General features: G+C 46.0%; 1 protein-coding gene across 1 annotated transcript in view; it reads right to left on the bottom strand.

Moving 5' to 3' along the window:
- The window catches only part of Lmcd1 (LIM and cysteine rich domains 1), a 60,289-nt gene that overhangs the window by 14,523 nt on the left and 19,193 nt on the right, over positions 1-26,573 (bottom strand). The window contains exons 2-4 of the mRNA XM_027931970.3: positions 17,421-17,509; positions 12,424-12,679; positions 3,857-4,189 (exon numbers count right to left, since the gene is read on the bottom strand). Coding sequence (XP_027787771.1) covers positions 3,857-4,189; positions 12,424-12,679; positions 17,421-17,509 — 678 coding nt within the window. The remainder of the gene's footprint in view (positions 1-3,856; positions 4,190-12,423; positions 12,680-17,420; positions 17,510-26,573) is intronic.

Here is a 26,573-nt window from a genome sequence, read left to right as displayed (position 1 = left end):
CATGACACATTCTCAAAGCGGGGCTCCCTTGTGGTGATTCACCAAAATGAATGGATAGCCAGGAGGCCACGTGAATTTAGAAACCTCCCAGGTTACTACCTCTTAGATCCTTGCTCTTTACCAAATTAGTATCATCTTTGCTGAACTTGCACATGAGGGAATTTTAAACACTTTTTTGCAGGGCATCTCAAAGTGTGGCCCCAGACCAGCATCCATTTCACCTGGGGACCCGGTAGAGATGCAGATTCTCAGGCCGTGCCCCACACCTACTAAGATGGGGACTCTGGGGCTGGCACCCAGTCTTCTGGAAGACTTAGTTTTAAGTACCACTGCATTAGCCCACCAAAGTCCTGGTATAAAGAAGCCCAGGTAGTTTACTGCCTCTCCAACTTCCGTGGCTGTGAGACCCTCTTATGGCATGACATCTGTTTGCCCTCCTGTGAATAAGGCCTGGGAGATGGGAATGAACTTGGCCTTGGAGTCCATTCCCACTTCTGAGGCCAAGCAGCCTGGGGGTGGGGGAGAAGCGAAAGCTCTTCACAGCAGTAGGGGGTTGTGAGCTCTGTATTGGATACTAGTGTCAAGTCCAGTCCTTGAGCAGAGAGCAGTGCCCGCTAAGCTGTAGCTGCCAACACAATCACCACTGGGGCGAGGATGGTCAGGTGCTACCAGTCTAGTTCCAGGATGTTTCATATGGCTTCTTTTTTGACTTTCATATTTCCTCCTGCCCCTGCCCCATAAATCTCTGGTTTGGGGATGTCAGATTGTCTTCCAATTTCCTCTGCATACCCTCACCCTCAAGTTGAATGCCCTGACCACTTATTGCAAAACTCATTGCCCTGCACCAGAGGAACTGGGATCATGCTTCTTTCCTGTTCTTCAGGGCAGTGGTTGTGGCTCAGTGATAGAGCGCTCATCTAGCATGTGTGGGGCACTGGGTTTGATCCTCAGCACCACAAAAATAATAAACAAGTAAGATAAAGGTATTGTGTCCACCTACAACTAAAAAAATAATAAAAACACACACAGTCGTCTTCTTCCTATTTTTTTTTTCTGAAGCTAATAACAAGTAAAGTGCTAAAACTCAACATCATGCCCATGCTGGAAATAGTGGGGATTTGGAAAAGGGTCTCATTGTCTCTGATCCTCAGATTCCTGCCCTCTCTGATGATTCTGGTGAAATCACCCTAGCAGGCAACTGTGAGAATTAAAGACAGACTGGACTTGTGAGCCTGGGATTTGGCATGGACCAGATGCTCAATCAATGTGGAACTGGAATCATACCACCTTTTAGGCAAAATGGCCATGCAAATTGTGGCCATCTGTCAGGACTCAATTGAATTCAAACACTGATTTTATTCATCTGAGGAGGAGCACATGTTTTTCTGAGCATCTACTATCTATATCTATGACACCTACTGCAGATACAGAGATGAACAAGACCTCAGTATCTTGAGGGGGTGACAGACATCAGCCCCCTAATCACATAATTGGGTGTTGAGTTCACATTGTGGTTAGGACAAGAAAGGAGAAGTCTATCTTTTATAGACAGCCCAGCCCAGCCCAGGCCAACTAATAACTGCTTCCTTTGGATTCCCTGCTTTTTCTCTTTTTGGTACTAGGGATTGAACCCAGGAGCACTTTACCATTGAACCACATCCCCAGCCCTTTTTCTTTTTCATTTTGAGACAGAGTCTCCCTAAGTTGCTGAGGCTGGCCTCCAACTTGTGATCCTCCTGCCTCAGCCTCCGGAGTCACTGGAATAATAATCATGAACCACTGCACCTGGCAATTCCCTGCTTATTTTTCTAACTGTGGATCTGACATTCATTGTCTAGCAGTGTTATTTAAGCAATTCTGAAGTATCACACGTATTTTCTAACGTTAACTGTAGGCAAGGACTCGGAATCCCAGGCCACCTTTGCCCCAGTTCTACGCTGAACAAATGAGGGAGCTCACGCGATGGTAAGATCTGCTCTCAGATCAGCCTTTCTCTCCTGGGAATGGCAACTTGGAAGAGTCATGACAGCCTCAAAAAAAGTTTCCTTCCCACATGGAATTCTCCGGAATTTATGCCTTAAGAACAGACAGCTATTCCGAGGGTGGACAGAGGGCAGAACTGGGGTGGGATGGGGAAAGACCAGTTTACAAAATGTGGTAACTGGAGCTAATTTTTTCTTAAAGGGCTTAGAACCTATGTTTCTCTTGAGAAATGGGTCTTTAAATATCATGGCCAAATCTGTAGTGGAAGAGACAAATTTTGTTCTTTCATCTTAGAATTCTTGGCTACAGCATTCTGAGGCCACAGTTCTTGGATGGCAATCCTAGATCCTGCTAAGGACACAGAGGCTGGAGATGGAAGGCGCTCAGGGAAGACAGTGCCCTGCTTTCTCTGGTTCTAGCAATGGCATCATCTGGGTAGACATTTTGTTGGCTCACGGCTGTCAGTCTGTTCCCAGGGAAAAAGGTGATGAGGACCCTGTGAGTTGGAACTATTATCTCAAATAGGGAAGGATGAGGCCACAAGGCTGATGGGTGGAAAGAACTAAAAAGATGTGAGGGGCACTAGGGGCTGGACATGAAATGAATGTCCATTAGCCCCATGTGGTCTCAGCTTGTCCTTTTGCCTCAGTTTCAGACAAATCAGGCTGGACGCACTTGTGGTGCATGCCTGTAGTCCCAGGGTTTGGGAGACTGAGGCAGGGGGATTGCAAGTTCAAAGCCAGCCTCAGCAAAAGTGAGGCACTAAGCAACTCAGTGAGACCCTGTCTCTCAATAAAATACAACAAAGGGCTGAGATGCTGCTCAGTGGCCAAGTGCCCCTGAGTTCAACCCCAGTACTCCATGCCCCGTAAAATACAGACAAATCTATGAGGTTTTCATCTCCTGAACACTGGGTTCTCCAAACATCTCCCAGTGCCTCACTTCCCAGTAGCACTTCTGCTCCTTGCTCTTAGAGAACACTTTCTAAAACAGAACTGGGCTCGTGTGCACTCTCTGACTGAAAATCTGCCTGTGACCCTTATGATCCATGGGTTTCTCCAACATGGGGACAGTGTCCTCTGTTCGTCTGTCTGACTCCCTGGGGCTTGGCAGATAATACGGCTAACCAGAATTTGATTGACAGATAAATGGACAGCATGACTCCCCAGGAAGTTCCTACTTACTGACCTCCCCAGCCTCACGTCCCCCGTTCCCCTTGCACGCCATGCTGTGTCACATGAGAACAGGAGACTGCTTTTAATCCTCTGACTCATCTCTTGAACTGATGATTTTTTTTTTCACGTTAACCTCCTTAAGGGGGCACACATTGTCCCCTCAAAACCTCAAGACTTGGGTGGCTCCAAGCCTTCTCCAAGTTATTCTCTCTCTCTCTTTTTTTTTTAATACCAGGAATTGAACCCAGGGCGCTTTACCATGGAGCCACATCCCCAGCCCTTTTTTGTATATTATTTAGAGACAGGGGCTCGCTGAGTTGCTTAGGTCCTCGCTAAGTTGCTGAGGCTGGCTTTGAACTCGCGACCCTCCTGCCTCGGCCTCCTGAGCCGTTGGGATAACAGGCAAGTGCCACTGAGCCCAGCTGGCTCCCAGTTATTCTTCAACACCAGCTTGTGCCTCACCCCAAAAAACGGTTAGATGCCCTTTCTTTAAGCTGTGGCCGTCACCTTCCCCTGGACTGTGACCTTGTATTATTTCCCGTGGGACAGCACCTGGGTCAGAGTAGACGAGCACCAACTACCTGCTAAATGAATGAAGGTACAAATGGTTGCATGAACAGTGTGGCACGAGGGGGCCCTGGCCCTGCAGCCCTGCGCCTTGGTCACTTCAGCCAGGCCAGAGACAAGGGGACACTCACGTATTCCACCTCCTTGGACGGGTCGCCCAGGCTGCCGTTGGTGGTGGGTGCGGCCTCTGTGCCCTCTGGCTTTTCCTGTTGCTTCCCCTCCTCCTTGGGCAAGCCGCCCTGGCCCGGGAGGGCCACTTCTCCCACACCCAGGGCCTCACTCTTATACTGCTTGACAAATTCTTCCATCACTTTCAGCTCATTCTCCAAGAGTCCACGGCAGCGAGAGGGGTCCTGGTCGTAGATGGGGAGCTGGTGCATGAGCTGGCGGCGGCGGTAGTAGGCACCCTCGGTGCCTGTCACCGGCTGCTTCTCCTTGGGGATGAGTTCCATATACTGTAGGCCCTGGGGGAGGGGGAGGAAGAGACAGTGTCACGTGGATGGGGCTCCAGCAGTCAGAGAAGCTATGTCAGAAGCCACCTAAAGTGCCAAACGCAGTGTCTTTCAGTGTTCTTGGTGACTAAGCATGCACAGTCTTTATGTTTTAATTTAATGTAGCTTTTTTTTTTTTTTCCAAATGACAAAAGCAATACCTACCTGTCTGTCATCAACAGTTAGGAAACAGATGAAAGAATCCTATAAGAAATGTGCATCTTCTAGCTTGTGTGTCTAAGAAATATTGTGCATCTTACTGCTGGTGACATGGAACTGTGGAAGCCTGTCTGCCTCAGAGTTCACCAAGTTGTAACTTTGGGACGCCTGCTTTTACTAAATGCACGATGGATTGAGAGTTAGCATTGATACCTGGGTGTGGTGACGCATGCCCCCAACCCCAGGGACTTGGGAGGCTGAAAGCCTGAGGATTGCCAGCCCCAGTAACTTGAAGCCTAAACAACTTATTGAGACCCTGTCTCAAAATAAGAAAATAAATAAATAAAAAGGGCTGGGGATGTGGCTCAGTGGTTAAGCACCCCTAGGTTCAATCCCTGGTACCTACAAAGAAAAGAAGGAAGGAAGAAAGGGCAGAAGGAAGGAAGGAAGAATGCAAGTCCTCTATCAGTAGATTTCGGTTTTCTGATGATTACAATAGACCATGTTCACACTATGGGAGACAGAACAGCTCATTTATTTATTTTGTGGTGGTGGGGATGGAACCCAGGACCTCACACAGGATAGGCAATCACTCCACCACTGAGTTATCAGTCTCAGGAGCTGTCTCGTGTGTAGAAAGTGTTCTAGGTCTTGCTCTTGGTGAGGGTGTGGTCATGTGAGAAAGAAAACCTCCTTTGCCTCTATCAATTTATGCTGTCTGCTCACTATCTAGCCACTTCTCCACTGCTCATAGTAACCAGTAGCATTTTATTATTTATTCCTCCCAAACTGGAGCTGTAGCTTTCATTTTTGGATGGCCCTGGGAAGAGAAAGGAATCTGTGTCTACTCCTTTATATTCTCATCAGAATGGTCAATAAAGACCATTTTGCTTTTGTTCTCTGACTTGCAAGCAATGGTAAGAATTATGATCACAACTTTTGTTCCTGTCTTCAAGTTGCTGCTTTAAAACCTGTTTTCTGGTATCACTGGATGGACAGTCGTCAACAGAGAAAACTCTGACAGTATAATAGTTACAGTCGTGCGTTAATAACCGATCTCATGTAATCCATACCCACCCAGGACTGTCTTGTCACTCATCCCACGATTGATGTCCTTGCCTCTGCTCCTACTGGTGCCTTTCATAGAGAAAGGAAAATCCTTCTTTCCTCTTGCCCCTTCTTATACTCAGTACCATAGGCTTTGGCCACTCCCTCTTCCTTAACCATTCCTGGTATGTTCAAGTTCACCCTCTAAGGGGACCGTCCACTCCCAAAGGCAGACAGTATCCTCTCTGTTTTAGTAGCAAGAGGGAAGATTCTAAAGATGGCCTGTCCTGAACCCAAATCCCAGTTCTAGGCATGCCTGCTGTGTGACTACAGCCACCTCACACCCTGTCTGTGCACAGGTTCCTCAATTGTAAAAATAAGGATCATAAAACCTAGGGTGGTTGAGGGGTTCGGTAACAGAGCATCTACACTTGGGTGCATTATTGATTTTCCCCTCCCTTTGCCTTCCTCTCTGTGTCTTTTTCTATCTTTTTAAAGTCTATCACTGCAGTCAGAGGTACCAGGGACACCCTTCAAATTGCTTTTTCTCAAGAGACACACAGTGTTTGGGAACCATGTGAAAAAGTAAATGCAGATTCCCCAGCCAAGGCCTCAGTTTAGTAGGAAAGCTGTGGGGTTCGGGAATTTGCATGTTGGAAAACGTCTTCTTTCAAAATGGAGATTCCCTAGGAAGGAGTGTGAATTCTATTAACAGCCAGCAAGGTTCTAAATGAGCTTTCATTCTGTCCCAGGCTGCAGCCACAGATTCGTGTTCTTAATGAGACTAGTACAATCTAAGTAGGGGGTTCATTTCGATTTGCTGGCTCTGCAGTATGGATCTTGTTTCTTTCAAAGAAGGATATTTTTTACTTCATTTACCTCAAGGGCAATGCTCCTAATTAAAGGGAATAAAAGGCAATCCAGTTTAAAATTGCTTTTCTTAGAAAAGTGTAATTAGATCATTATGGGCATAAGGTATTTCACGGTTTATTAATTTTAAAATATGCAGAGACACCTTCTCGGAGCAGAATCCACAACGTCTCAACTCAATAACACTTGCATATTGAAATGACTGGTATTTATTAGAATAATAAATATGTTAATGTGTTCATAGACAACTGTCTGATTTAGCTTTAGTGTGTGTGTGTGTGTGTGTGTGTGTGTGTGTGTGTGTGTGTTTTAAATCTTTCCCTTGATGAATCCCAGGGATGAGATGCTGCAGGGAAGATAAAGGTCTCAGGTCACAGTATGGGAAACCAGGAGGCAGAATATTTATCCTGGATGGTGCTTTCCCATTTCTGCACCTGGCCTTGAGTCTGACCCTCACCACCAGGTGGCCTGATTCCTGTCACACAGGTGAGAGCAGCCACATTGCTCCTCTGTGATCCTACCTGCCCATATCTCATCACCTGGGGCTGGACTCATTTTGGAATCGGGGGAATCAACATGAAAATTCAACTAAAATCCATCAAGAACAGTCCCCGATGTTGCCTGATTTTAGAGCGCAGGGACAGTATAGTTTGGGTCTTCAGTGCCCTAGCATGGAGCTCTTGGGAGGTGGTGGAACCTTTAAGAGGCGGGGCCTAGTGGGAGGGGTTTAGGTAATTGGGGGCATGTCCTTGAAGGGGATTGTAGAAGGCTTGCCTCCTCCTTACTCTCTTGTGCCTCCTGGCCCAGGTGAGTTGAGTGGTTTTGTTTGCCAAGTTCTACCATGATGTCCTGCCCAAAGCGATCATGGACTAGAACCTCCAAAATCATGAGCCCAACAACCTTTTTGCCTGTATAAATTAATTATCTCAAGTGTCTGTTACAGTAACAGCAAGCTGACCAATACAAAGGGGGAAAGAATCTGGGAGTGAGGCAGGTATGAGTCCAGAGCCTGGCACTTGCCAGATTTCCTAATGAATGAATTCTGGAGAGGAACATTCTTAGAAGCAGAGAGGCAGGTGCTCTGGGTCTCTGTGGGAATCAGATGGAGGGTTGCTCACTCTTAGCCCTGAGGGCTCACAGTATACCAGTTAATCAGTCCCAAGAGCATCTGTGTACTCCCAATTACTTTTCCAGGACACAGGAGACAACGAGGGCAGGGGACAAAGCCCTGAGGTGGGGGTGAGGTTGTCATTAACTCTGAGTTCATGTCAAGTCCTTCTGCTTTTCTCTGTGTCAAACTGAGTAAGTATCTAATCCTCTGGGCCTTAATTTCCCCATCTGCCAAGTTCAGGGTAAACTGCCTGATCATTAGAGTTCTGAGCACTGTAAGAAGCCAGTGGCCTTTTCTCTGGATCTATCACAACAAAGAACAGCAACACTGCTGACTCAAATCCACAGCCTAGGGAAGGATCCAGTGGTAGATCATAATCTGTTTCAGGCACTTCCCAAGTGCTTTACATATGTTAACCCATTTAATTCTCAGGACAACCTTGGAGGAAGAGCTATTGCTACTCCTTGGGAAACTGGAGCTCAGAAAGGGTATGTAACCTTCCCAAAGCCACACAGCTAATATGTGACAGAGACAGTCTTGAAATCAGCAGCTTGGGTCTCATGCCCTTCTCTGCTATGCCACCTGGGCCAGGATTGTCAATTTCCTGAATGTGTCTGTTTTCCTGACCTTTAAGGATACACACCCCACCAGGCTCAGCTTTATAAATAGACTGTGTTAGGAAGCCTGGAGCAGTGGCCCAGACAGCCAAACCATTTCTTGAATGTTGTACTCACAGTGTCTATTCACAGCTCTGCGCTGGCCCTGGGTGTCTGTAGCTGCAGATGGGTTCCTGGCTGGGGCCCGAAGAAAGGGAGGTTTCCTTCTCAGGGCCCAGTGTTCCTGGTGCAGCTCAAACCCCCAGCTGAGGGCTGGCTGTTTGTCTTTGCCTTGTCAAGGTCACGCATCTAACTGCCACTGGCCCTGCCTGGCTGGTCTGAGACTCCTACCCTCAGTACCATTCACACCCATGCAGACATTGCTAAGGGATCCTAGCTGAGGATCTCAGGGTCTCCCTCCATACATCCCTTCAGGCAGTTACTGATTGGCATGGACTTGGGAAGGGGATGTTAGGGACAGAGCTTTGGGTCCCAGTAGCTGCCTGATGCTGCTCTGACACTGTAAGAGGATCTCTAGGAAGCTGACCTCATGGGCCCAAAATCTTTAGCAAGAGGTGTTTTCTCAGACCAGTCGGAAAGATTGCTTCAAGTTTAAATTTTTCCCAGGGACATGTGGTATCTGGTCCTCTGCAATCTGGTTGGGACATTTAGGGTGGAGAGTTGTCCAGAATCTCTCTGTGTAAGGGGACATATCAAAATGCAAAGAGGAAAGTGACAAGGGGCCCGATATTTCAGTTTGGGCAGTAGGTCACATCAGTCCTGGGTCTGGGTGTTCTGCCTGATTCTCCTGTTGTCAGCTAATGATGGTCACTGGTTTCATGGCACATGTCAACCCCAGTCAATTCTGGCTACCTGGAACTCTGGTGTTAAGAAGGATCCCGAGGCTAGGTAGGACTCACTGGGGACCATGCTCTCAATGGCCACGAATGTCTGCCACGGGTATGGGAGTAGAGGCGTGAAATCAGTGCCACCCTGACGTCGGCTCCTCACGAGCCTCTGTTTGCTCCTCTGTGAAATGGGTCTATAGCATCATACTCAGCACAGGGGGATTGGTGGTTGGTCATGAGGTACATTTGCCAAATGTTCAGTAGAGGCTGGCTACCTTCACCTTCTCCCTCTTGCCTCTCCCCAAATCCTGTGAGCTTGTCAGACCCTCTCAAGTTCCTTTCTTTTCTTGAAAACCTTCCCTAAAAATGCTCACCCAGGGACTTGCTCCTTCCTGCCTCACCCCTCACCTGTGAGCTCTCCTCATGGTCCAATGAGGAAGCACCTGAGTTTGGGAGGCAGGGAGGCTGGAGCTCAAGGGCTGACTGTGTCATTTAAATCATGGGTGGGGCATTTGACTAGTTATCTCCTGAGCCTCTGTTACCACCTCATAGATGAGGGTCATGGCAGTACCTTCTACCAGAGCTGGGAAATTAGATGAGGTGGTATGCAGAAGGCTCTTAGCACAGAAACTGGCACAAAGTAAATCCTCAATAAACAAGAGCAGTTAGGCTTATTGTTTCCAGCTTCTGAGGCTGATGGATTTCTCTGGCCTGCCATCTGGTTGGGAGGGCCGACAGACAGCAAGGTTCTGTTCCATTTCCAAAATATAATCTGTCCCCATCACTTGGTAATTAGGGGGGGAAAAAAAGTTGGAAGACGCAGCAGGAAGGGAGAATTGGCCAGTTTCAGGCATGTGCCTTGCCCCGGCAGAGCAGAGGCCCGGCACACAGAGGGGCTCTTTATAGCCGTGTGGTTTTATGAGCTGGCATTAATCACCACCTCAACACGCCTCGCCCTGATTACACCAGGGCCGAAGTGTTCGGGGTTTTCACCAGCCAGTTCCTGACACCTACAGCCAGCTCTTTTATGAGCTGCTTGCTTAGTTTCCACTGACATGTTGGAGAGCCACTTGATACCTCACCTAGACCGGGAGCAGGAGTGGGCCCATGTTCCGAACCACCTGGCCTGGCCTGCTTCTGCTATTGCTCCAATGCCACCCTCTGGGTTTGGGGATCAGCCCCTGCCTAAGCCCCACAGACTTGCAAAGGCCAATGATCTATTCTTTGCTTCCTCACATGTAGGACAATTCCCACCTTGCAGGGGGGTGAACGGTGAGCTCATGAATGCTTAAGCATTCTTTTAAATCATGCTTCATGCTTTTCAAAGAGTGCAGTTAAAAAAAGAAAAAAGCAGGGGCTGGGGTTGTGGCCCACTGGTAGAGCGCTTGCCTAGCATGTGTGAGGCACTGGGTTCAGTCCCTGGCACCATATAAGAATAAACAAAATAAAGGTATTGTGTCCATCTACAACTAAAAAAATATTAAAAGAAAAAAAAAAAGCAACTTAGCTTCTCTTCACTCTAGGAAGACTCCTCCACCCTCCCCTGAGGGACAGAACTGTGCTTTTCAAACTCCTTTCGGTGAAGGATCATGGCGTGTTTGGTTTTTTTGTTCACTGTAGGATGATGTGTGGTCTCACTGCTTGTGATTAGAATGTGGCTCCTGCTGCATGAGGCCCCATGGGGGTCACTGAGATGAGTTTTCCTGTGATCACTTCGATGTCAAGATGCTTTCAACACTTTCCACCATTTATTCTTAACTTCTGTACTGTTTTCATTGTGAACCCATCCTAAGGGGCTTTGGGAAATGGTTCTGGTCTATAGACCACACTTGGAGTGTCTCTGGCTGGAGGGTGACCTTCCAACAATACACCTACCACGTACCCTGCTGCTGAGGTTTATACCTTGAATGTCACCCAAAGACCTATATTAAAGGCTTCATCCCCAGAATCATGCTCTCTGGACTCATGGACCTTTAAGAGGAGGAGCCTATTGGGAGGTCTTTAGGTAACTGGGGACATGCCTTGGAAGGGACTATGGGATCCTGGTCTCTTTTCTCTCTCTCTCTCTTTTCTCTCTGGATCATGAGGTGAGTGGTCTTGCGCTACCACACTGTCACCATGATCTGCAGGCTCCAAATCAACAAGGTCAATCAATCAGGGACTCAAATCTGCAAAACTGTGAGCCAAAATTTAACCTTTTCTCTCTGTAACGTAATCATCTCAGGTATTTTGTTGTAGTGATGGAAAGCTGGCTAATACACCTGTACTGTGTTAGGTGTGGGCATATCCTAGTGTAACAGGATGCATGCCTTCAGGCACTTTGCCTTACTCCAGGGTAGAGAATAGAGGCTAAACGAAGCACTGAGGGATGCACAAGATCATTACAGCTTACAATATAAGCTTCTAAGGAAGTTGGCCCTGAGAATGGGCCACATCCACTGTAAATCGGGCATTTAGGGAAGGCCTGCTTGACCCCTGCTTGACTTGGGAAGAACTTGGCCATTCAAAGACCAGGGAAAGGACTTTTCAAGCAGAGGGAAAAGCAAGTGAGAAAAATAAGTTCTAGAACTGGAGAGAGGAAGTCACTGTGGAGGAGCCATGGAAGAAGCAGGCAGGGATAGAACATGCAGGACTTCAAAGCCTCTTCTTTTCCTCCCAGAAAGATTTAAGAAAATGCCAGATTCTCACATCTCTCAAATTGTTGAGTCTTTTTTTTTGTTTGTTTTTTTTTAAGTACCAAGAATTGAACCCATGGGCACTTACCCACTAAGCCACATCCCCAGCCCTTTTTATTTTTTTATTTTGAGACAGGGTCTCACTAAGTTGCTGAGGCTGGCTTTGAACTTGCAATCCTGCCTCAGTTTCCTGAGTCCCTGGAATCACAGCCGTGCACCACCCCACCCAGCCTAGTGAACATTTTTGAATCTCATTCCTTTGTAGAAATCATCTAGCCTCTTGCTGTTCCCAGAGAGGTCTGGGGACCAGCAGCCTCAGCATCACCTGGGAGTTTGTCAGGACTGCAGAATCTCAGGAGGGGACCTGAACCTATTGGATGTATTTTCATGAGCTCCCCAGATGATGTATGTGGATGCGGACACTTGAGAAGCACCACTTGGGTGCTCTGGTTCTTGAAGGGGACTACGGGTTGAGTCCCCCGGAGAGTCATTTCCTAAGCTCCCACCTGATGACGACTTCTTGCTTGTGGAGGGCATATCTCAGGCCACAGTGCTGTGAACACCTCACAGATAGAGATAAGCACTCAGAGAATTTTTAGATTTCCTGTTCAGAAGTAAAGAGCCCCAAATGGGACAATGAGTGCCCCTGGGTTACAGCTGGAAGGCCCTTCAGAGTTCATACGGATGCCTCTACCTATTACACGGATGAGGAAAACTGAGGCCCAGACAGCCTTGACTTCAACATGACATGGCGTAGGAACAGAGTCGAAGCCAAAGCTGGTCCTACCATTTGGCCACCTTGCCCTCTTGCCCCCTCATCTTTGAAATTCAGGAACCCTCAACACAGCTCCTATTTACAAGGGCAGGACAACCACCATTTGATTGGAAACAGCTGTCTTACCAGTTTCTGGGTGACTCCAGGGGGAGCCCACTCATAGGTGATGGTATCAAAAGTGGGATCTTTCCCGGTGGCGATGGGGTTGGTCATGATCATCCGGTTCCTCTTGTAAATCCGGATGCCGTCCCCGCCTTTCACCCGGGCAGTGAGGGTGGAGTACTTGGAGTCCATCAGCAGGCGGCCGATTTTCCGATCGTCTTCCAGGTCGGAGCTTAGGCAGTGGTCCTCCTGACTGCATTTGCACGACTTGCATATTTTCCTGGGGAGTGGGGACAAGTGACATCAACCTCTGGGAAAGAGAAGCAGAGTCTCCCCCTGGCACAGCATCTACCCTTTTGAAAGCAAGCGCCAAGCTTAACAGTAGTACCTGGAAAAGGCTAGCAGCAGAGAAGCCATGACAGAAAGGCCTTTGGGACTTGGATTTGTGTTTGGGAAACACCCCTCTGTCAGTCTGTTTGTGGGAACGTGGGGTGTGAATGTTGTGAAGCTTTGCAGTCCAAATTTGCTGGTAGAAAGAGTAGCACCTTTTCCTCCTGGTGGTTGCCATGGCAAAGGCTAATTCATTCATTTGAGATGCTGTAAGGCTGAAGTCTGTGCATTCCTGGTCCCGAATCTGGCCCACAACTTGCTTTGTATAAATACAGTTTTATTGGAATGCAGTTGTGATCATTCACTTGCATGTGACCTGAGGCTGATTTGGGGTTGGAATGGTAGACTCGAGTAGTTACAATTGTGATCACGTGGCCCCCGAAGCCTAAAATATTTACTATCTGAACCTTTATAAGAAAGTTTCTTAACCCCTCCTCTGGGGCTGTATCTCAGTGGCTTGCCTAGCCCATGTGAGGTACTGTGTTGTATCCTTAGCACCACATTAAAAAAAAAAAAAATGAAAACAAATAAAGACATGCTATCCATCTACAACTATAAAAAATTTTTTCTTTTGAAAATGGTCTCCTATTATTCATGAGCCCCAGACTTCCAGCAACTTTCAAACTCTTCAGCATACACACTGAAGTGAGATTCCAATGGAAATTTTCTTTAAGAAATGTGATGACAGCCAGGTACGGTGGCTGATATCTATGATCCCAGTGGCTTGGGAGGCTGAGGCAGGAGACCCTCAAGTTGGAGGCTAGATTCAGCTTCGAATTTACTGAAACCCTCAGCAACCTAGCAAGACGCTATCTCAGAATAAAAAATAAAAAGGGCTGGGGTTGTGACCCAATGGTAAAGCACCCCTGGGTTCAATGTTTAGTATCAAAACAACCAACCAACGTGTGCAAAGGAGGCTAACGGAGAGATGAGCTGAGAGACTCCCCCAGTTGGGAGACTGATGTTCTATTCACTGGGAGGACTTTGGCAGGAGTCTGGGAGAAGAAAAGGCATCTTGGGGAAGGTTCAAATTGCCTTGAAAGTCTGATGCTTCTTTCTGACAATGAAAGAGTGGCTGCTTTGTGTCACGGTATAAAGGTTGAGAAATCCAGAGTTGCATAGTGTGAGGGCAAAGGTGCTCCCCTTCAATGTGCTGTGTCTCAGATGTTCTGATTTAAAAAAAAAAAAAAAAGCATGAGATTTAACAGCTTGTTAAGCAAAGCGAGCAATGTCAAGACCAGCTGTGGGAGCTTTGCTGCAGTTGGGTCACAGCAAACCAGCCCCTGGGGCTCTCCTTTTTTATACCCAGCAAATTAATACTTTTGGTCATATATCACAAATTCCAATTGTGGGGCTGATGGAGGCTTGCTTGCTTGCTTGGATGGTCCACATCAGTAGTTCCCCAACCAAGATCAGTTCTGTTCCCCAGGCGCCATGTAGCCATGGCTGGAGACATTTGTGACCGTCATAATGAGGAACAAAGGGTGCTATTTTCATCTAGCAGGCAGGAGCCCTAGATGCTGCAAAACCTCCTACAGTACGTAGCATGATCTCCAACGACAAGGAATTATCAGGCTTAAATTGGCAATAGGGCTAGGGTTGGGAAGGCTTTATTTAATTGCAATCTTTAAGGAGTTTGAGGACAGAAAGGAAGAAAAAAGTATATGGAAAAAACTGAAAGTAGGATGGGGTTGGGCTATGACCGAGTTGCATGAGACCTGGGATAGTTTTGCTGGCCCCAGCCAGCTCTCCCGGGTGTGACTGGGTTGCACCTGGATAAGGGCTCAGTGCTAGGTGGTTATGAGCTTGGAGAAGTGTGGGTTAGAGAAGGTCAAACATCTTTCTTTGTGAAAGGCTACTGCTCCCTGTCTTTAATATACCACTATGCAGGGTGGCATTTTTGATGCTGTTTGAGAAGCTTGCAGCCCAAGTTCACATTCAGCAGGCTGCAATGTGAGAAATGCTAAAACCATCCATTTCAAGGCTTCCTTCCAGCAGTACAAAAGGGAAATGACCCTAAGGGTGCTGCACGACAAACAAGACAAGTCTTTCCTTTTGGGTCTCTTAAGAAGGGTTTGCTTGTTGTACAGAATAGGGAATGTTGGTTTGTTTTTTGTTTTTTTTTCTTTTTGTATGTTTGGTTGGTTTTTTTGGTACTGAGGATTTAAGCCAGAGGTACTTTACCACTGAGCCACATCCCCAATCCTTTTTATTTTGAGACAGGGTCTCACTAAGTTGTTTAGGGCCTCGCTAAGTTGCTGAAGCTGGCCTTGAACTTGGGATCCTCCTGCTTCAGCCTCCCGAGCCACTGGGATTACAGGTGTGTGTGACCATTTCCAGCAGGGAAATTTTATTCATGATCCATATTATACTCTTCCCTCTCCCTTGGAGGAGCTGGGCAGAGACTAATTCTCTAAGAGTGCAGGTGATGGCTAGCACTAGAGCTTTACATGTGACAGTGAAAGCAACGGAATTGGGAGGGATAGGAGGAGGAAAAAGGGGGTAAAGGAAAGCCCAGGGTGGAGGGACATGGAGAAGCCTGGATACCAAGTCCTCCATGTCCTCTGTGACCCTCTTTTCCTCCCCACATCTTCCCTCCATGAAACTGGAAGAGGAAACTGCCCTTTGCTGTTTTGGTTAAGGTATAATACCAAGATGCAAAACTGTTTCAAGTGGAAAATGTTAACAAATCTGAGACATTCTTTGAGACTGTGTCCACCTTATTTATCCTTTTCCTCATGCTCTTCACGTTACCAGGCAGGTTGCTGGGATTTTATCGATGAGGAAGACACTCCTCCCACCCCCACTCTTGGTCTTTGCAGCCACCCAGACTGTAAGGGACACAGACACATCCCCAAAGAACCTCGGTAGCGTTCGAATTCTGCAATTTTCACTCACCACCTGGCATTGAATCCATCCTGTGATGACCAGCCAAGAGGCTTCCCTTCTAACCAGGCTGACTGCAACCTGAGCTATTGAAATGTCTTTCAGATAACTGACAACATGAAAATGTTTGACAGCGTCTCCCAATTAAGGTTGTATGATATCACTACTTCAATATGGGTGGAATTCAGGTGCCTACTAAGGTGGTAGCAACCAATAGACCATCTTGATATTCAAGACCCACAAGGTGCTATCCGTATGTTTCAAAGACAGATTCACTTGATGTCCGAATCGTTTCCAGGATAAAGAGGCCACAGATTTAAACAATAGACTTCTTCCAGCCATGAGGAACAGAGTCAAGAACTATTCTCCTTGCATAAACCATTGGAAGAGCCGATGAAATGCATTAAAAGACTGTTTTTAGATGGTAGGTAACAGGCCGCTCAGGACGAATCCCTGAGATGAGGGAAGGCAGGATTCAATTCACTTTCTGGCTGTAATTTGGGGAACATTCTCCATCTATTCCAAGAACTGTACAAAGAGACTTCCTATCCTTCTTCACGGAGCTGAAAAGAACTGAACCTTGTCAGAGACCCTGAGGAAAGAAGCTTTGGTACCAGTAGTGTTGAAATGATATGTAAGCTGATTTTTTCTCAAGATCAGGAAGAGCCCAAATGGCCAAAATGGAAATGCAGGGCTCTGTCCCTCCTGGGATGTTTTAGTTGTAGGAGGAAATTTTTCAAGGAATGTGAGCCAGGATGAGATGACCTTGAAGATCTTTTCCATCAGAAGACCTAGAGGGCTCTCCAGGAATGCAGTCCACAGATGGCCTCCTGGTTTGAAAGCTCCCAGTCCACCATATTGAAGACCTGAATTCAAATCCTGCCATTTAGTTCCCGTCTCCCCATCCCCCCCCCACAGGATCCTGATCTGCCAAATGGAGAGAATAACATCTGCCGCTCAGGGTTATTTCAACTGGGAAGATTTCACTCAGCTCATCTCAACAGCCTCTTTGAGGAAACACCTTGCAAATCCTCCACCCAGTGTCCAAGGTGACACAATGGCTTTGATCACAGAAGCTCCTTGCTTGCTCCAGTCTTTCAGAGAGCTTAGCCTCCCTCTCTCAGGGCTGCAGGCGGTCACACAGGCTGTGCCCTGCACAACTCCATCCCTATAGATTCTGAAATGAATACCACTGGGGCCTTCTGCAATATGGCAGCCTCACCCGTGTTGTCAAGAGTCTTTGGTGAAAAGAAAGAAAAAACTCTGCAAACCCAGCTGGATCCTGTGGGTCCTCCTGCACACATGTGAATACCAGGTCCTGGTTTTGAAGTTCTGTGGGCAGAATGGCTTTTACTTCCTGGAGGGGGGCACTCATAGACCCAAACTTACCAACCGGAATGATGGTGTAGTGGAGTCAGTGAGATTAATCCCCTCCACCAAGCCCCAGGGCAGGCAGCCCTACCCCCTAAGTCTTCCCTGGCCCCATCTTCCCAGATCAATCCTTGCTGGGCTGGGCTCGGTGGCCTCACCCCTTGAAACAGTTTAAGAAGCACTAAGCTCCCCCTTCAGATCTTTGTTCCCCAAGGCTTTTTTCTTGTTCCTGAATTGGGACGGGCAGGAGAGCCTTCCCTCCCCAGCCATCCCTCCCCAACAAACAGTGCACCCTAAGCCGTCCCAGCAGAGAACCACCAGAAAGGACAGCCAAGAAGTGAAGGCAGGCAGGGCCCCCCAACAAAATCTGTTACCTCCATGAATGGGGCTCGAAGCCTGAGCACATCCCCTTACATCTCAGACAAGTCACGCTTCGTGCCGCCTGCTGCTGGCCCAGGGACATCTGGAAAAGGAGAGAGAAAAGAGGGTGTGTTTTCCTCCCAGACATCTTGGACTGGGGATGCTTGACCTCTGAAAGTCTTGGCATGCCAGCAAAAGGACTGAACGGGGTGCAGAGGACACCAGATCAATAAGCCATCACTAACTGTTTACCAGGGAGAGGGAAGACCAGCTGGGAACGGGACCACAGGGCAGGCAAGTGTGAAGGGTGGGGCTCTTCCCAAGAAAATTGCAACTGGTGCTCATTCCCAGGCTCCGGGACAGTCCCCGAACACCAAGCCTGGCTGGAAAGGCTGTGCTGTGAGTGACCATCTGCTGCTCACCCACCCGCCCACTCCTTGATCCACTTGTCACCGGAATGACATCTTCCCACTCAGTGCCTCCTCTTCCCCATTTACTTCTGATTTATCAACATAACTGATTAAACCAGAGCTACAGGCCTAAGTATACATGCTGCCAAATGTTTATGGCTTAGAGCAAACCTTAAGTATTTTGTTAACACACTGAAAAATCTCCTGAGCATTTACCATAAAAATCTCCTTTGGAAGGAGAACAATGCACACCACAGGTTTGATCAAAGTGCGTTTGGCTGCTGCTGCTGCTGCTGCTAGGTTTGGACCTGAATGGGGATCTTAAACAAGCAGCCTCACCCAGGAGCTTGCTAAAAAATGGTAGACCTGCATGTGCTGCCCCATCTCCTTTGCATCACAAACTGTGTTTTAAACGACTTCCCAGATATTTTTGCATTTTAAAATTGGAGAAGTAATGGGTTAAGGTGTTACTGCCCTCTGAAAAAAGTTACCTAACTCTCCACAGGAGGGGAGGTCCTGCCATTTATTGAGCATCTACTGTGTACCAGGTGCAGGAGATATAACATAAGTTTCAGGGGTGCCCTAGAGCAACTCACAGTCTAGGGGGAAGCGAAGAGGGAAACATACTTGTCACCTGGTTTTGGAAGCCCTGAGGAGGAGGAAGGGAGGCTTCTCCTCTTGCAAGCTACAGGCTTCAAAGTCTGAAATACCAGAATGCAAATCTAGCTTTTGGGTTGCATGTAGCTTATTGGTTGCATAGTATTGGAAAAACTGAGCCTCAGTTTCTTTACCTATCCAGTGGGCATAGAGATAATATACATGAAATACCAGATCATATTAGGCACGAGAAATGGTAACCACTATTAGTTTGCACATAGACTTCAGAAGTGCAGAGAAAGGTGTCAATAAATCCATACAGGGAGGATCAGGGAGGCTTCTTGACGTGACTTTGGATTTGGTCTATGCAAATGAACAGGCAGAAGAGGAGACCAGAAGATGCCCAGCAGAGGGCAGAGAACAGCCAAGGGACAAACAGTAGCAAAAAGGTGCAGTGGGCAGGGTATGGCGATCTGAGCATGCTCTTTGCAACACTACTTTATTGGGTTTGCTTTGAAAGGGATAAAAAGCAAGCTGTGAAATTCATGAAGCCTTCCTTATGGTCAGTGCTAGAATCCAGAGAGAGATGTAAGAACTGTTACCCTTCACATTACTTCTTTTCTGCACCCTAAGACTCCCCATGATAATGCCAATCTGGACACCCCTACTGGATACCTGCTGATTGTGCTATGTATCATGCTGCGCTCTTCTGTTGTGCACATTCAGGCTTTAGGGAGCAAGAGCCAGACTGCACGTGTTTGGAATGGAGTGTGTTCATGCTTGTCTCAATAATAGATCCACATTAAACATGAGAATTAATAACTAATAATTACAGGTGCACACCTGTAATCCTAGCAACTCTGGAGGCTGAGGCAGAAGGATCACAAGTTTGAGGCCAGCCTCAGCAATTTAGTGAGGCCCGAAGCAACATAGTGAGGCCCTGTCTCAAAATAAAAAATAAAAAGGGGCTGTGGATATGGCTCAGTGTAGAGTACTCCTGGAGTTCATCTCCAGTACAAACAAACAAACAAACAAACAAAAAAACAAAAACAAAAAACAATCCACTAACTCCTCATTGCCCTGAGTGGGGGAGCCTCCAGTCATAGGCAGAATTTTACTCCCTAAGGGCTGGGGTTGTGGCCCATGGTAGAGCACTTGCCTAGAATGGGTGAGGTACCACATAAAAATAAATAAAATAAAGGCATTGTGTCCATCCACAGTGAAAATACAAGAGTCTGGTTTTCTAAAGCCTTTGGAATCTAGTGTTATGAGCTTCCACCTCTTCTTCCTGGCACCTTGAATTCTACTCATTGAAATGCATAGATCTTTCTACACTTAATCCTTGAGAGATTCCAAAGTTACTTTGGGAATTACCTCATTTACAAATAGGGCTTCATAACAGAAGAGACCTGGAAGCATTTTGTGCGGCCCAGCCCCTGGCTTGCCTGAGCACAGTTGTTGTTCTAAGAGGAGGCACTGAGCCGTCCTCCTCGGAGGGGATCGGTCCTGATGCTTGGCCTGGATTGCTGCCCTCCGCTGCCTCAGGGTTTGATTGAACAAGAGTGAAGCAAGGAGAGTGGTACTGCAGGCCCTCAGCCCGTGATGCAGGGCACCAGCCTCCAGGGCCGGCACTGGCATTTATTAGCTCTGCAACTGAAGGCAAGGCACATCTTGGCCCAAACTAGAACTTCATAAAAATGAGAAAACTGGCCTGGTTCGGAGTTGCCTAATTCTATTCTGCAGGGATGCTCATCTCTAATCCATTGACTTATCTATTATTTTTAGTATGCAATTTTATGATGTTTTTCCATATTTTTATTGGAGCATGACTGTTGTACATCATGTGGGGATTTGTTGTTACATGGCCGTACAGGCACACAATCTCACAATATAATTTGGCTAACATCATTCCCCGGTATTTCCCCTTTTCTCTCCCCTTGGTCCTTTCCTCCACTGATTTCCCTTTGAGTTTCACGAGATTCTCCTCAACTTCCTTTTCCTATTTCTTCTCTAGCTTCTGCATAGGAGAGAAAGCATATGACCCTTGACCTTCTGAGTTTGGCTTATTTCACTTAACATAATGTTGTCAAGTTCAATCCATTTTCCTGCAAATGATATACTTTTATTTTTTGTTATGGATGACTAAAATTCTGTGGTATATCTATATCACATTTTCTTTAACCATTCATTCATTGATGGATGTCTAGGCTGGTCCTACAGTTTGGCTGTTGTGAATTGTGCTGCTATAAACATGGGTGTGTGCGTGCATCACTGTTGTCCGATGACTTTAATTCTTCAAGATAAATACTGAGGAGTGGCAGAGCTGGGTCCTGTGGTGGTTGCATGCCTAGTCTTTTGAGGAACCTCCATACTAATGTCCATAGCAGTTGTACTCATTTACAATCCCACCAACAGTGTAAAAGTGTTTCTTTTTCTCCCTGGCAGGATGCTTAGTTTGTGAGATGTTACAAAGTGGTTCCTGGTTGCAGATGGGAAGGAGGATTACACCAGCAAATAAAAGTGGCAGCACTAGCTGAGCAATGGCTTCCCAACCTTTGGAGTGCCAGCCTGTGCTTCTAGAAGCAAGGAGAGAGGTGGAGAGCAGGCAGCTGTTTCAAGTGGGCAGACCTAGGCTCTGGTACCAGGCTGCTCAGGGTTTCTGCTCTGGCTGAGCCAGTGACTAGACTTGGTGATTCTCTGTGTTCTCACTGTGTCATGAGGGTGACAGGAACCCAGCCTTCCTTTGAAGGTTACATGAAGGAAAGGACTTAGCACATACTTATTATGCACTTGGTATTTATTGTTGCTGTTGTTACTGCTTGTGAAAAATGGTTTGAGAGACCTTGAACTTGATGTTCTCAAAGCCTCCTCCCCACCCCAGCTTTATATTTTTTAAATAATTTTTTTTAGTTGTGGATAGACACAATACCTTTATTTTATTAATTTATTTTTATGTGGTGGTGAGGGTCGAACTCAGTGCCTCATACGTACTGGGGCAAGCGTTCTACCACTGAGCCATAACCCCAGCCCCAGTTTAGTTTTCTAGGGAACTTCAGAGGAAGTAGTTTTCTAACTGCACACTCCAGTTAGACAATATTTTACTATTTTTCCCCCTGTATATAAGTTTTGCATCTCTAGCTAGATTTTTATGAAAGAAAAAGAAAAAGGCTTACACACTTTCTGTAATTTGCAATTACTTCATTAACAAAGCTGTCTCTAGCCTTTGTTCCAGTAGTGATGTACTACTCATCCACCTGAATAAAATCAATATGCAAATCCCCCAAATACCAAGAAATCTCAATGGAGTCAGGCAAGTGACAGTCAGGAGATCCAGCCTATTTGGGCCAGATCCTTAAACTAAATGTGGGTATAGGAAGCAGAAAGTTGGTCCTAGCATACATCCTGCTAATGGGACAGCTTCCATGCCAATAGAAGTCTGTAGGAGAGAAAAATAAATGGCCTTACAAGGAGAAATAGATTGGGCCATCAAGCCACACTTGCAGCTAGTTTGGGGTTGTTTAACACAATAAATAGTCATCTATTCATTGCATGCCATTTATCCAAGAGTTAGACAGGCCCAACTGTGTTCAGTGAAGAGAAAAATGATGATCTTATTTATTGAGGAAGGGAAAAAAATCAGCCAGAAGTAGTATTCCAAGCAAGACCCTCTGTTAGTGGCTTTCTCTGATGTGGACTCTATGTTTCTTGCCAGAGAGCAGACACGGGGGCCCCCCCAGCATCTCCCAGTAGTTGACTGAGATGAGATTAAAAGGAACCATTAATTCTTGAGTGTGGTGATGTACACCTTTAATCCTAGTGACTGGGGAGGCTGAGGGAGGAGGATCACAAGTTCAAGGCCAGCCTCAGCAACTTAGCAAGGCCCTAAACAAATCAGCGAGACCCTGTCTCAGAGTTAAAAAAAAAAAAAAAAAAAACTTAAAAAAAATCAAAAGGACTAGGAATATAGCTCCGTGGTTAAATGCCTCTGGGTTCAATACTTAGTAGCTTAACCCCCTGCCCCGCCCCCCCCCCCCAAAAAAAAAGTGGTCTTGGAATGTAGCACCTACTCTGTCCTTTCTCCTGAGAGGCAGAAAAAGAAATGTTCTGACAGTTTTTTGGGAGACTCTTGTAGATAGGATGTGGGTTCATCTGATGTCACCAAACTGAATCATGTCAGAGGACTTAAATCAGATGGGTGAGTCCTGGGGATGCAAGGAACAGGGGCAAAGTTAGGAGTGTTCCTTGGACAGTGGCTTAGGGGACTACATGTTGAAAGTTCCTTCCTAGAAATTATAAAAATTAGAACAACACCAAAATAACCAGAAATGAGCCATTTCTGGTTTGATTCCTGTTAATAGTTTGTCTATATTAAAGATACTAGTGTTCATTTCATTTGGAAGCTGGGCTGGATCACTTTTAAAGTGGTAGGATCATGGGGATTAAATGTCATTAGGATCCTCTGATAGAGTGCACCTCACCTGTCCAAATTTATCTATTTCTATTTCCATGATATCTCCTGATTCTATCTGGATTCTCTCTCTAATCATCTGGGTCTCTTAAAGTCTTCAGTGCAAACACCAGCCTTTTGCTCTGGCTTACATAAACCTCACAGTGCCGCAAACCTATGATCCTTTAGGGACCAACTTAAGTCCCATCTTTTCCATAATAAAAAGAAATAGCAACTGTAAAACAAGTATAATCAGCTCTCCACCCCGGCAGTTTCCACAACCACACATTCAACCTACCTTGGATCAAAAATATTACAAAAAAAAAAAAAAATTTGTCTGTACTGAACATGGGCAGACTTTTTCCCCCTTTGTCCTATTCCTTAAATGATACAGTGTAACAACTTATTAGGTAGCATTTACATTGTATTAAGTTCAGTAAGTCATCTAGAAATGATTTAAAGTGTATGGGAGAATGTGCGAAGGTCATGTGCAAGTACTAAACCATTTTTTTAAATATTTATTTTTTAGTTGTAGTTGGGCATAATACCTTTATTTCACTTATTTATTTTTATGTGGTGCTGAGGATCAAACCCAGGGCCTTGCACGTGCTAGGCAAGTGCTCTACCACTGAGCCACAACCCCAGCCCCAATACTAAGCCATTTTATGAAAGGGACTTGAGCCTCTGCAGATTTTGGTGTCTAATCGGTCCTGGAACACTCCCCTGCAGATACTAGGGCACCACGGAACTAGGATTTGTGGTTTTCCAGGCTTCGTGCTAAGCCTAAGCTCACGCACATGCTATATTTGAGGTGGGTGTGCAGCCTTGGAACCCAAGGTGTGGTCCCCCAGCAGCCGCTGTAGCAACACCAGCAGTACCTGGGAGCCTGAGAGCATTGCAGAATCCTAGGTGTCACCCTAGACCTAGGAAATCATTCACTGCGGTGGAGCCCAGCCATCTCTGTTCAAGACCTCCAGGTGATTTTGATATGCAACAGAAGTTTGAGAACAGTGATATTATTATTATTAGTATCCCCAACTTGCATACGAGTCACCTGGAGGGTACCTGACTGTCCTGGTTTTGCCAAGTCTGTGTAGCATCTCACACGGAGAACTTAGCACTGAAACCAGGAAAGCCTGGGAAGAACTAGTACAGAGCTGTTTTCCCTAATTCATTGAGGTTCCCAGGGTTCAAACTAAAGTACTTGAGTTTGAGTGTGAACAGAGTATCTGCATTTTGAAATCTACATTTTAATTTAACCAAATGCACTTTAATGCCATGCAAAGAAATTTTTTTTTTCTAGATATGTTGGGGTCTCAGGCTTTTTTCCTCAAATAACTTACAAAAATTACAAGGGCAGACAGTGTCAGGAGGATAAAAACAGGGTGCCATGAGGCTGTACCTTACTAAGGAGACATGGCCTGGTCTGGGTATGTATGGAGCACAGCCCTTCTTCAGTGAATCAGACTCTCTGATTAACAAAAAGATCAACCTGGGATCTAGTTCCAATGCACATTTTGATTCCACAAGTCTGAGATAAGCCTGACATTTCATAGTCCTGCCAACCTCTCTGGGGAAGCCAGTGCTTCTGGTGCAGGACAAGGGGGCTACACCCATGGTCCTCAAATTTCTCTGCACATTGGAATCCCTTGGGGGAACTTCAGTTACCTCTAAACCCAGGCTCAACTCCAGGCCAAGTTAGCCTCAATCTCTGAGGGTTGATCACAGGCATCAGTACTTTGGGAAGCTCTCCAGGAGATTCCAATGTGAGACAAGTTTGGGAACCATTGGGTTCTCTTGGCTGCTCCAACTGGACTGTAAGGCTCCCAACTCATTAGCTCAATAACTCACTCTCCTGAACCCTTAGACACTGTGGGTGGGAATATAAATTGGCACAGCCATTATAGAAAACAGTATGAGGTTCCTCAAAATATTAAAAACAGAAGACACAATGAAGCAATCCCACTTCTGGATGAATATCTATATTTTCTATCTCCAAAGGAATTGAAATTTTTTTAAAAAAGAGAGATCTGTACATCCACACGCCCATTTTTATTGCAGCCTGATTCACAACTGCCAAGATATGGAAACAATCTAAATATCTGTCAAAAGATGAAGAGAGGAAGAAAAATAGGTGTGCACGTGCACACACACACAATGGAATATTATTCCAACTTAAAAAAAGATAGCAACGCCATTGAGTGACCACATGGATCAATCTGGAGGACATTAGGTTAAGTGAAATAAGCTAGGCATAGAAAGTCAGATACTGCCTGATCTCATTCATACATTAAATCTAAAACAGTCATCTTTATAGAAACCCAGAATAGAATGTTGGCTTCCAGGGGGTGGGGGTTGGGGAAAATGGGGAGATGTTGGTCAAAGGGTCATGCACAATCAGTAAGTTCTGGGAGCCAGAGACTGTAGCTAAGTTAGTTCTGGATTGCATAATTGACATTTGCCAAGTGTGTAGATGTTAGATATTCTCACTATAAGAAAAGAGGCAACTGTGGGGGAGGTGATACATACCTAGTTTGATTTATTCAAAGTGCATACAGATATCAAAACATCAACCTGCACACCTTAAATACATACACATTTTATTTGCCAGTTATATTTCAAGAAGTCTGAAAAACATTCCCCTTCTCAGCACGTGGATTGTCATTCCCTAAAAGAAGAGGTTTTCTCAGTAAGTCTGACTTTGTTCATCTTGTCATTTGGGTCACATCTGTACTGGCACAAACCTGCTATAAACTGTAGTGCCAAATGCAGTAGCTCTCCTAACAGGGACAGAAGGAAACCACAGCCCTTCCTCTTCCTTGAAATGTCCCTGTCTGGCTGATTCCCCTGAGCCTCTTGCTTGTACTAAGACCCTGTCCCCAGGCTGAGACCAGGGGTGGTCCCCACACCTCCCTAACTCCAGGCCAAAGGTGGCCAAGAGATCTTCCCAGATGGAGAAGCCCAACCTGGGAACATGGAAGACCCAGATAGTTCCAAAGTGTGTGGGAAATCATTGTTGTTGTTGTTGTTTTTCACTTTTATTTTTTTTTCTTAAGAAGTATGATCTTTTCCGACAGTGGTCTGGTCTGGAAGCCTCTTCTCACTTTTGCAGTTAAGAATGTTGAGGTCTTGGGCTGGGGCTATAGCTCAGTGTCAGAGAGCTTAACTGGCACATGGGAAGCACTGGGTTTGATCCCCAGCACGCATAAAAATAAACAAATAAAATAAAGGCATGCTGTCCATCTACAACTACAATTTTTTTTTTCTTTTTAAAAGAAGTGAAGTCCAAACCTTTGTTAAGACCCCAGGATTTTTTTTTTTTTTTTTTTTTTTGTAGTTGTAGATGGACAGCATGCCTTTATTTTATTTGTTTATTTTTATGGGGTGCTGAGGATCGAACCTAGTGCCTCCCATGTGCCAGGCAAGCGCTCTGCCACTGAGCTACAGTCCCAGCCCTGGACTTCACTTTTTGAAATTCCCCAACAATTGAAGCAAATGAGTTGTCCAAATGGCACCAAATCTTAATAGAGTAATGAAATAAAAACTACTCAACTCACAATACACAGTCCAGAATTTAAATTCTATATTTGCTGCCCTTCTTATATGCAAACCCTCTGATCCCTCCTCCCTGGGACAGGTCCTTAAGCAGGTCAGAGGGTGAACAATCCAGGGATGGTATGGGAAGGTGAACAAAAGACCCTTTCTAGTCACTT

This window comes from Marmota flaviventris, chromosome 20 (assembly GCF_047511675.1).
Source record: "Marmota flaviventris isolate mMarFla1 chromosome 20, mMarFla1.hap1, whole genome shotgun sequence".
Taxonomy (NCBI): domain Eukaryota; kingdom Metazoa; phylum Chordata; class Mammalia; order Rodentia; family Sciuridae; genus Marmota; species Marmota flaviventris.
The sequence above is the reverse complement of the archived record's forward strand: the minus strand, read 5'-3'. Positions and strand labels throughout refer to the sequence as shown.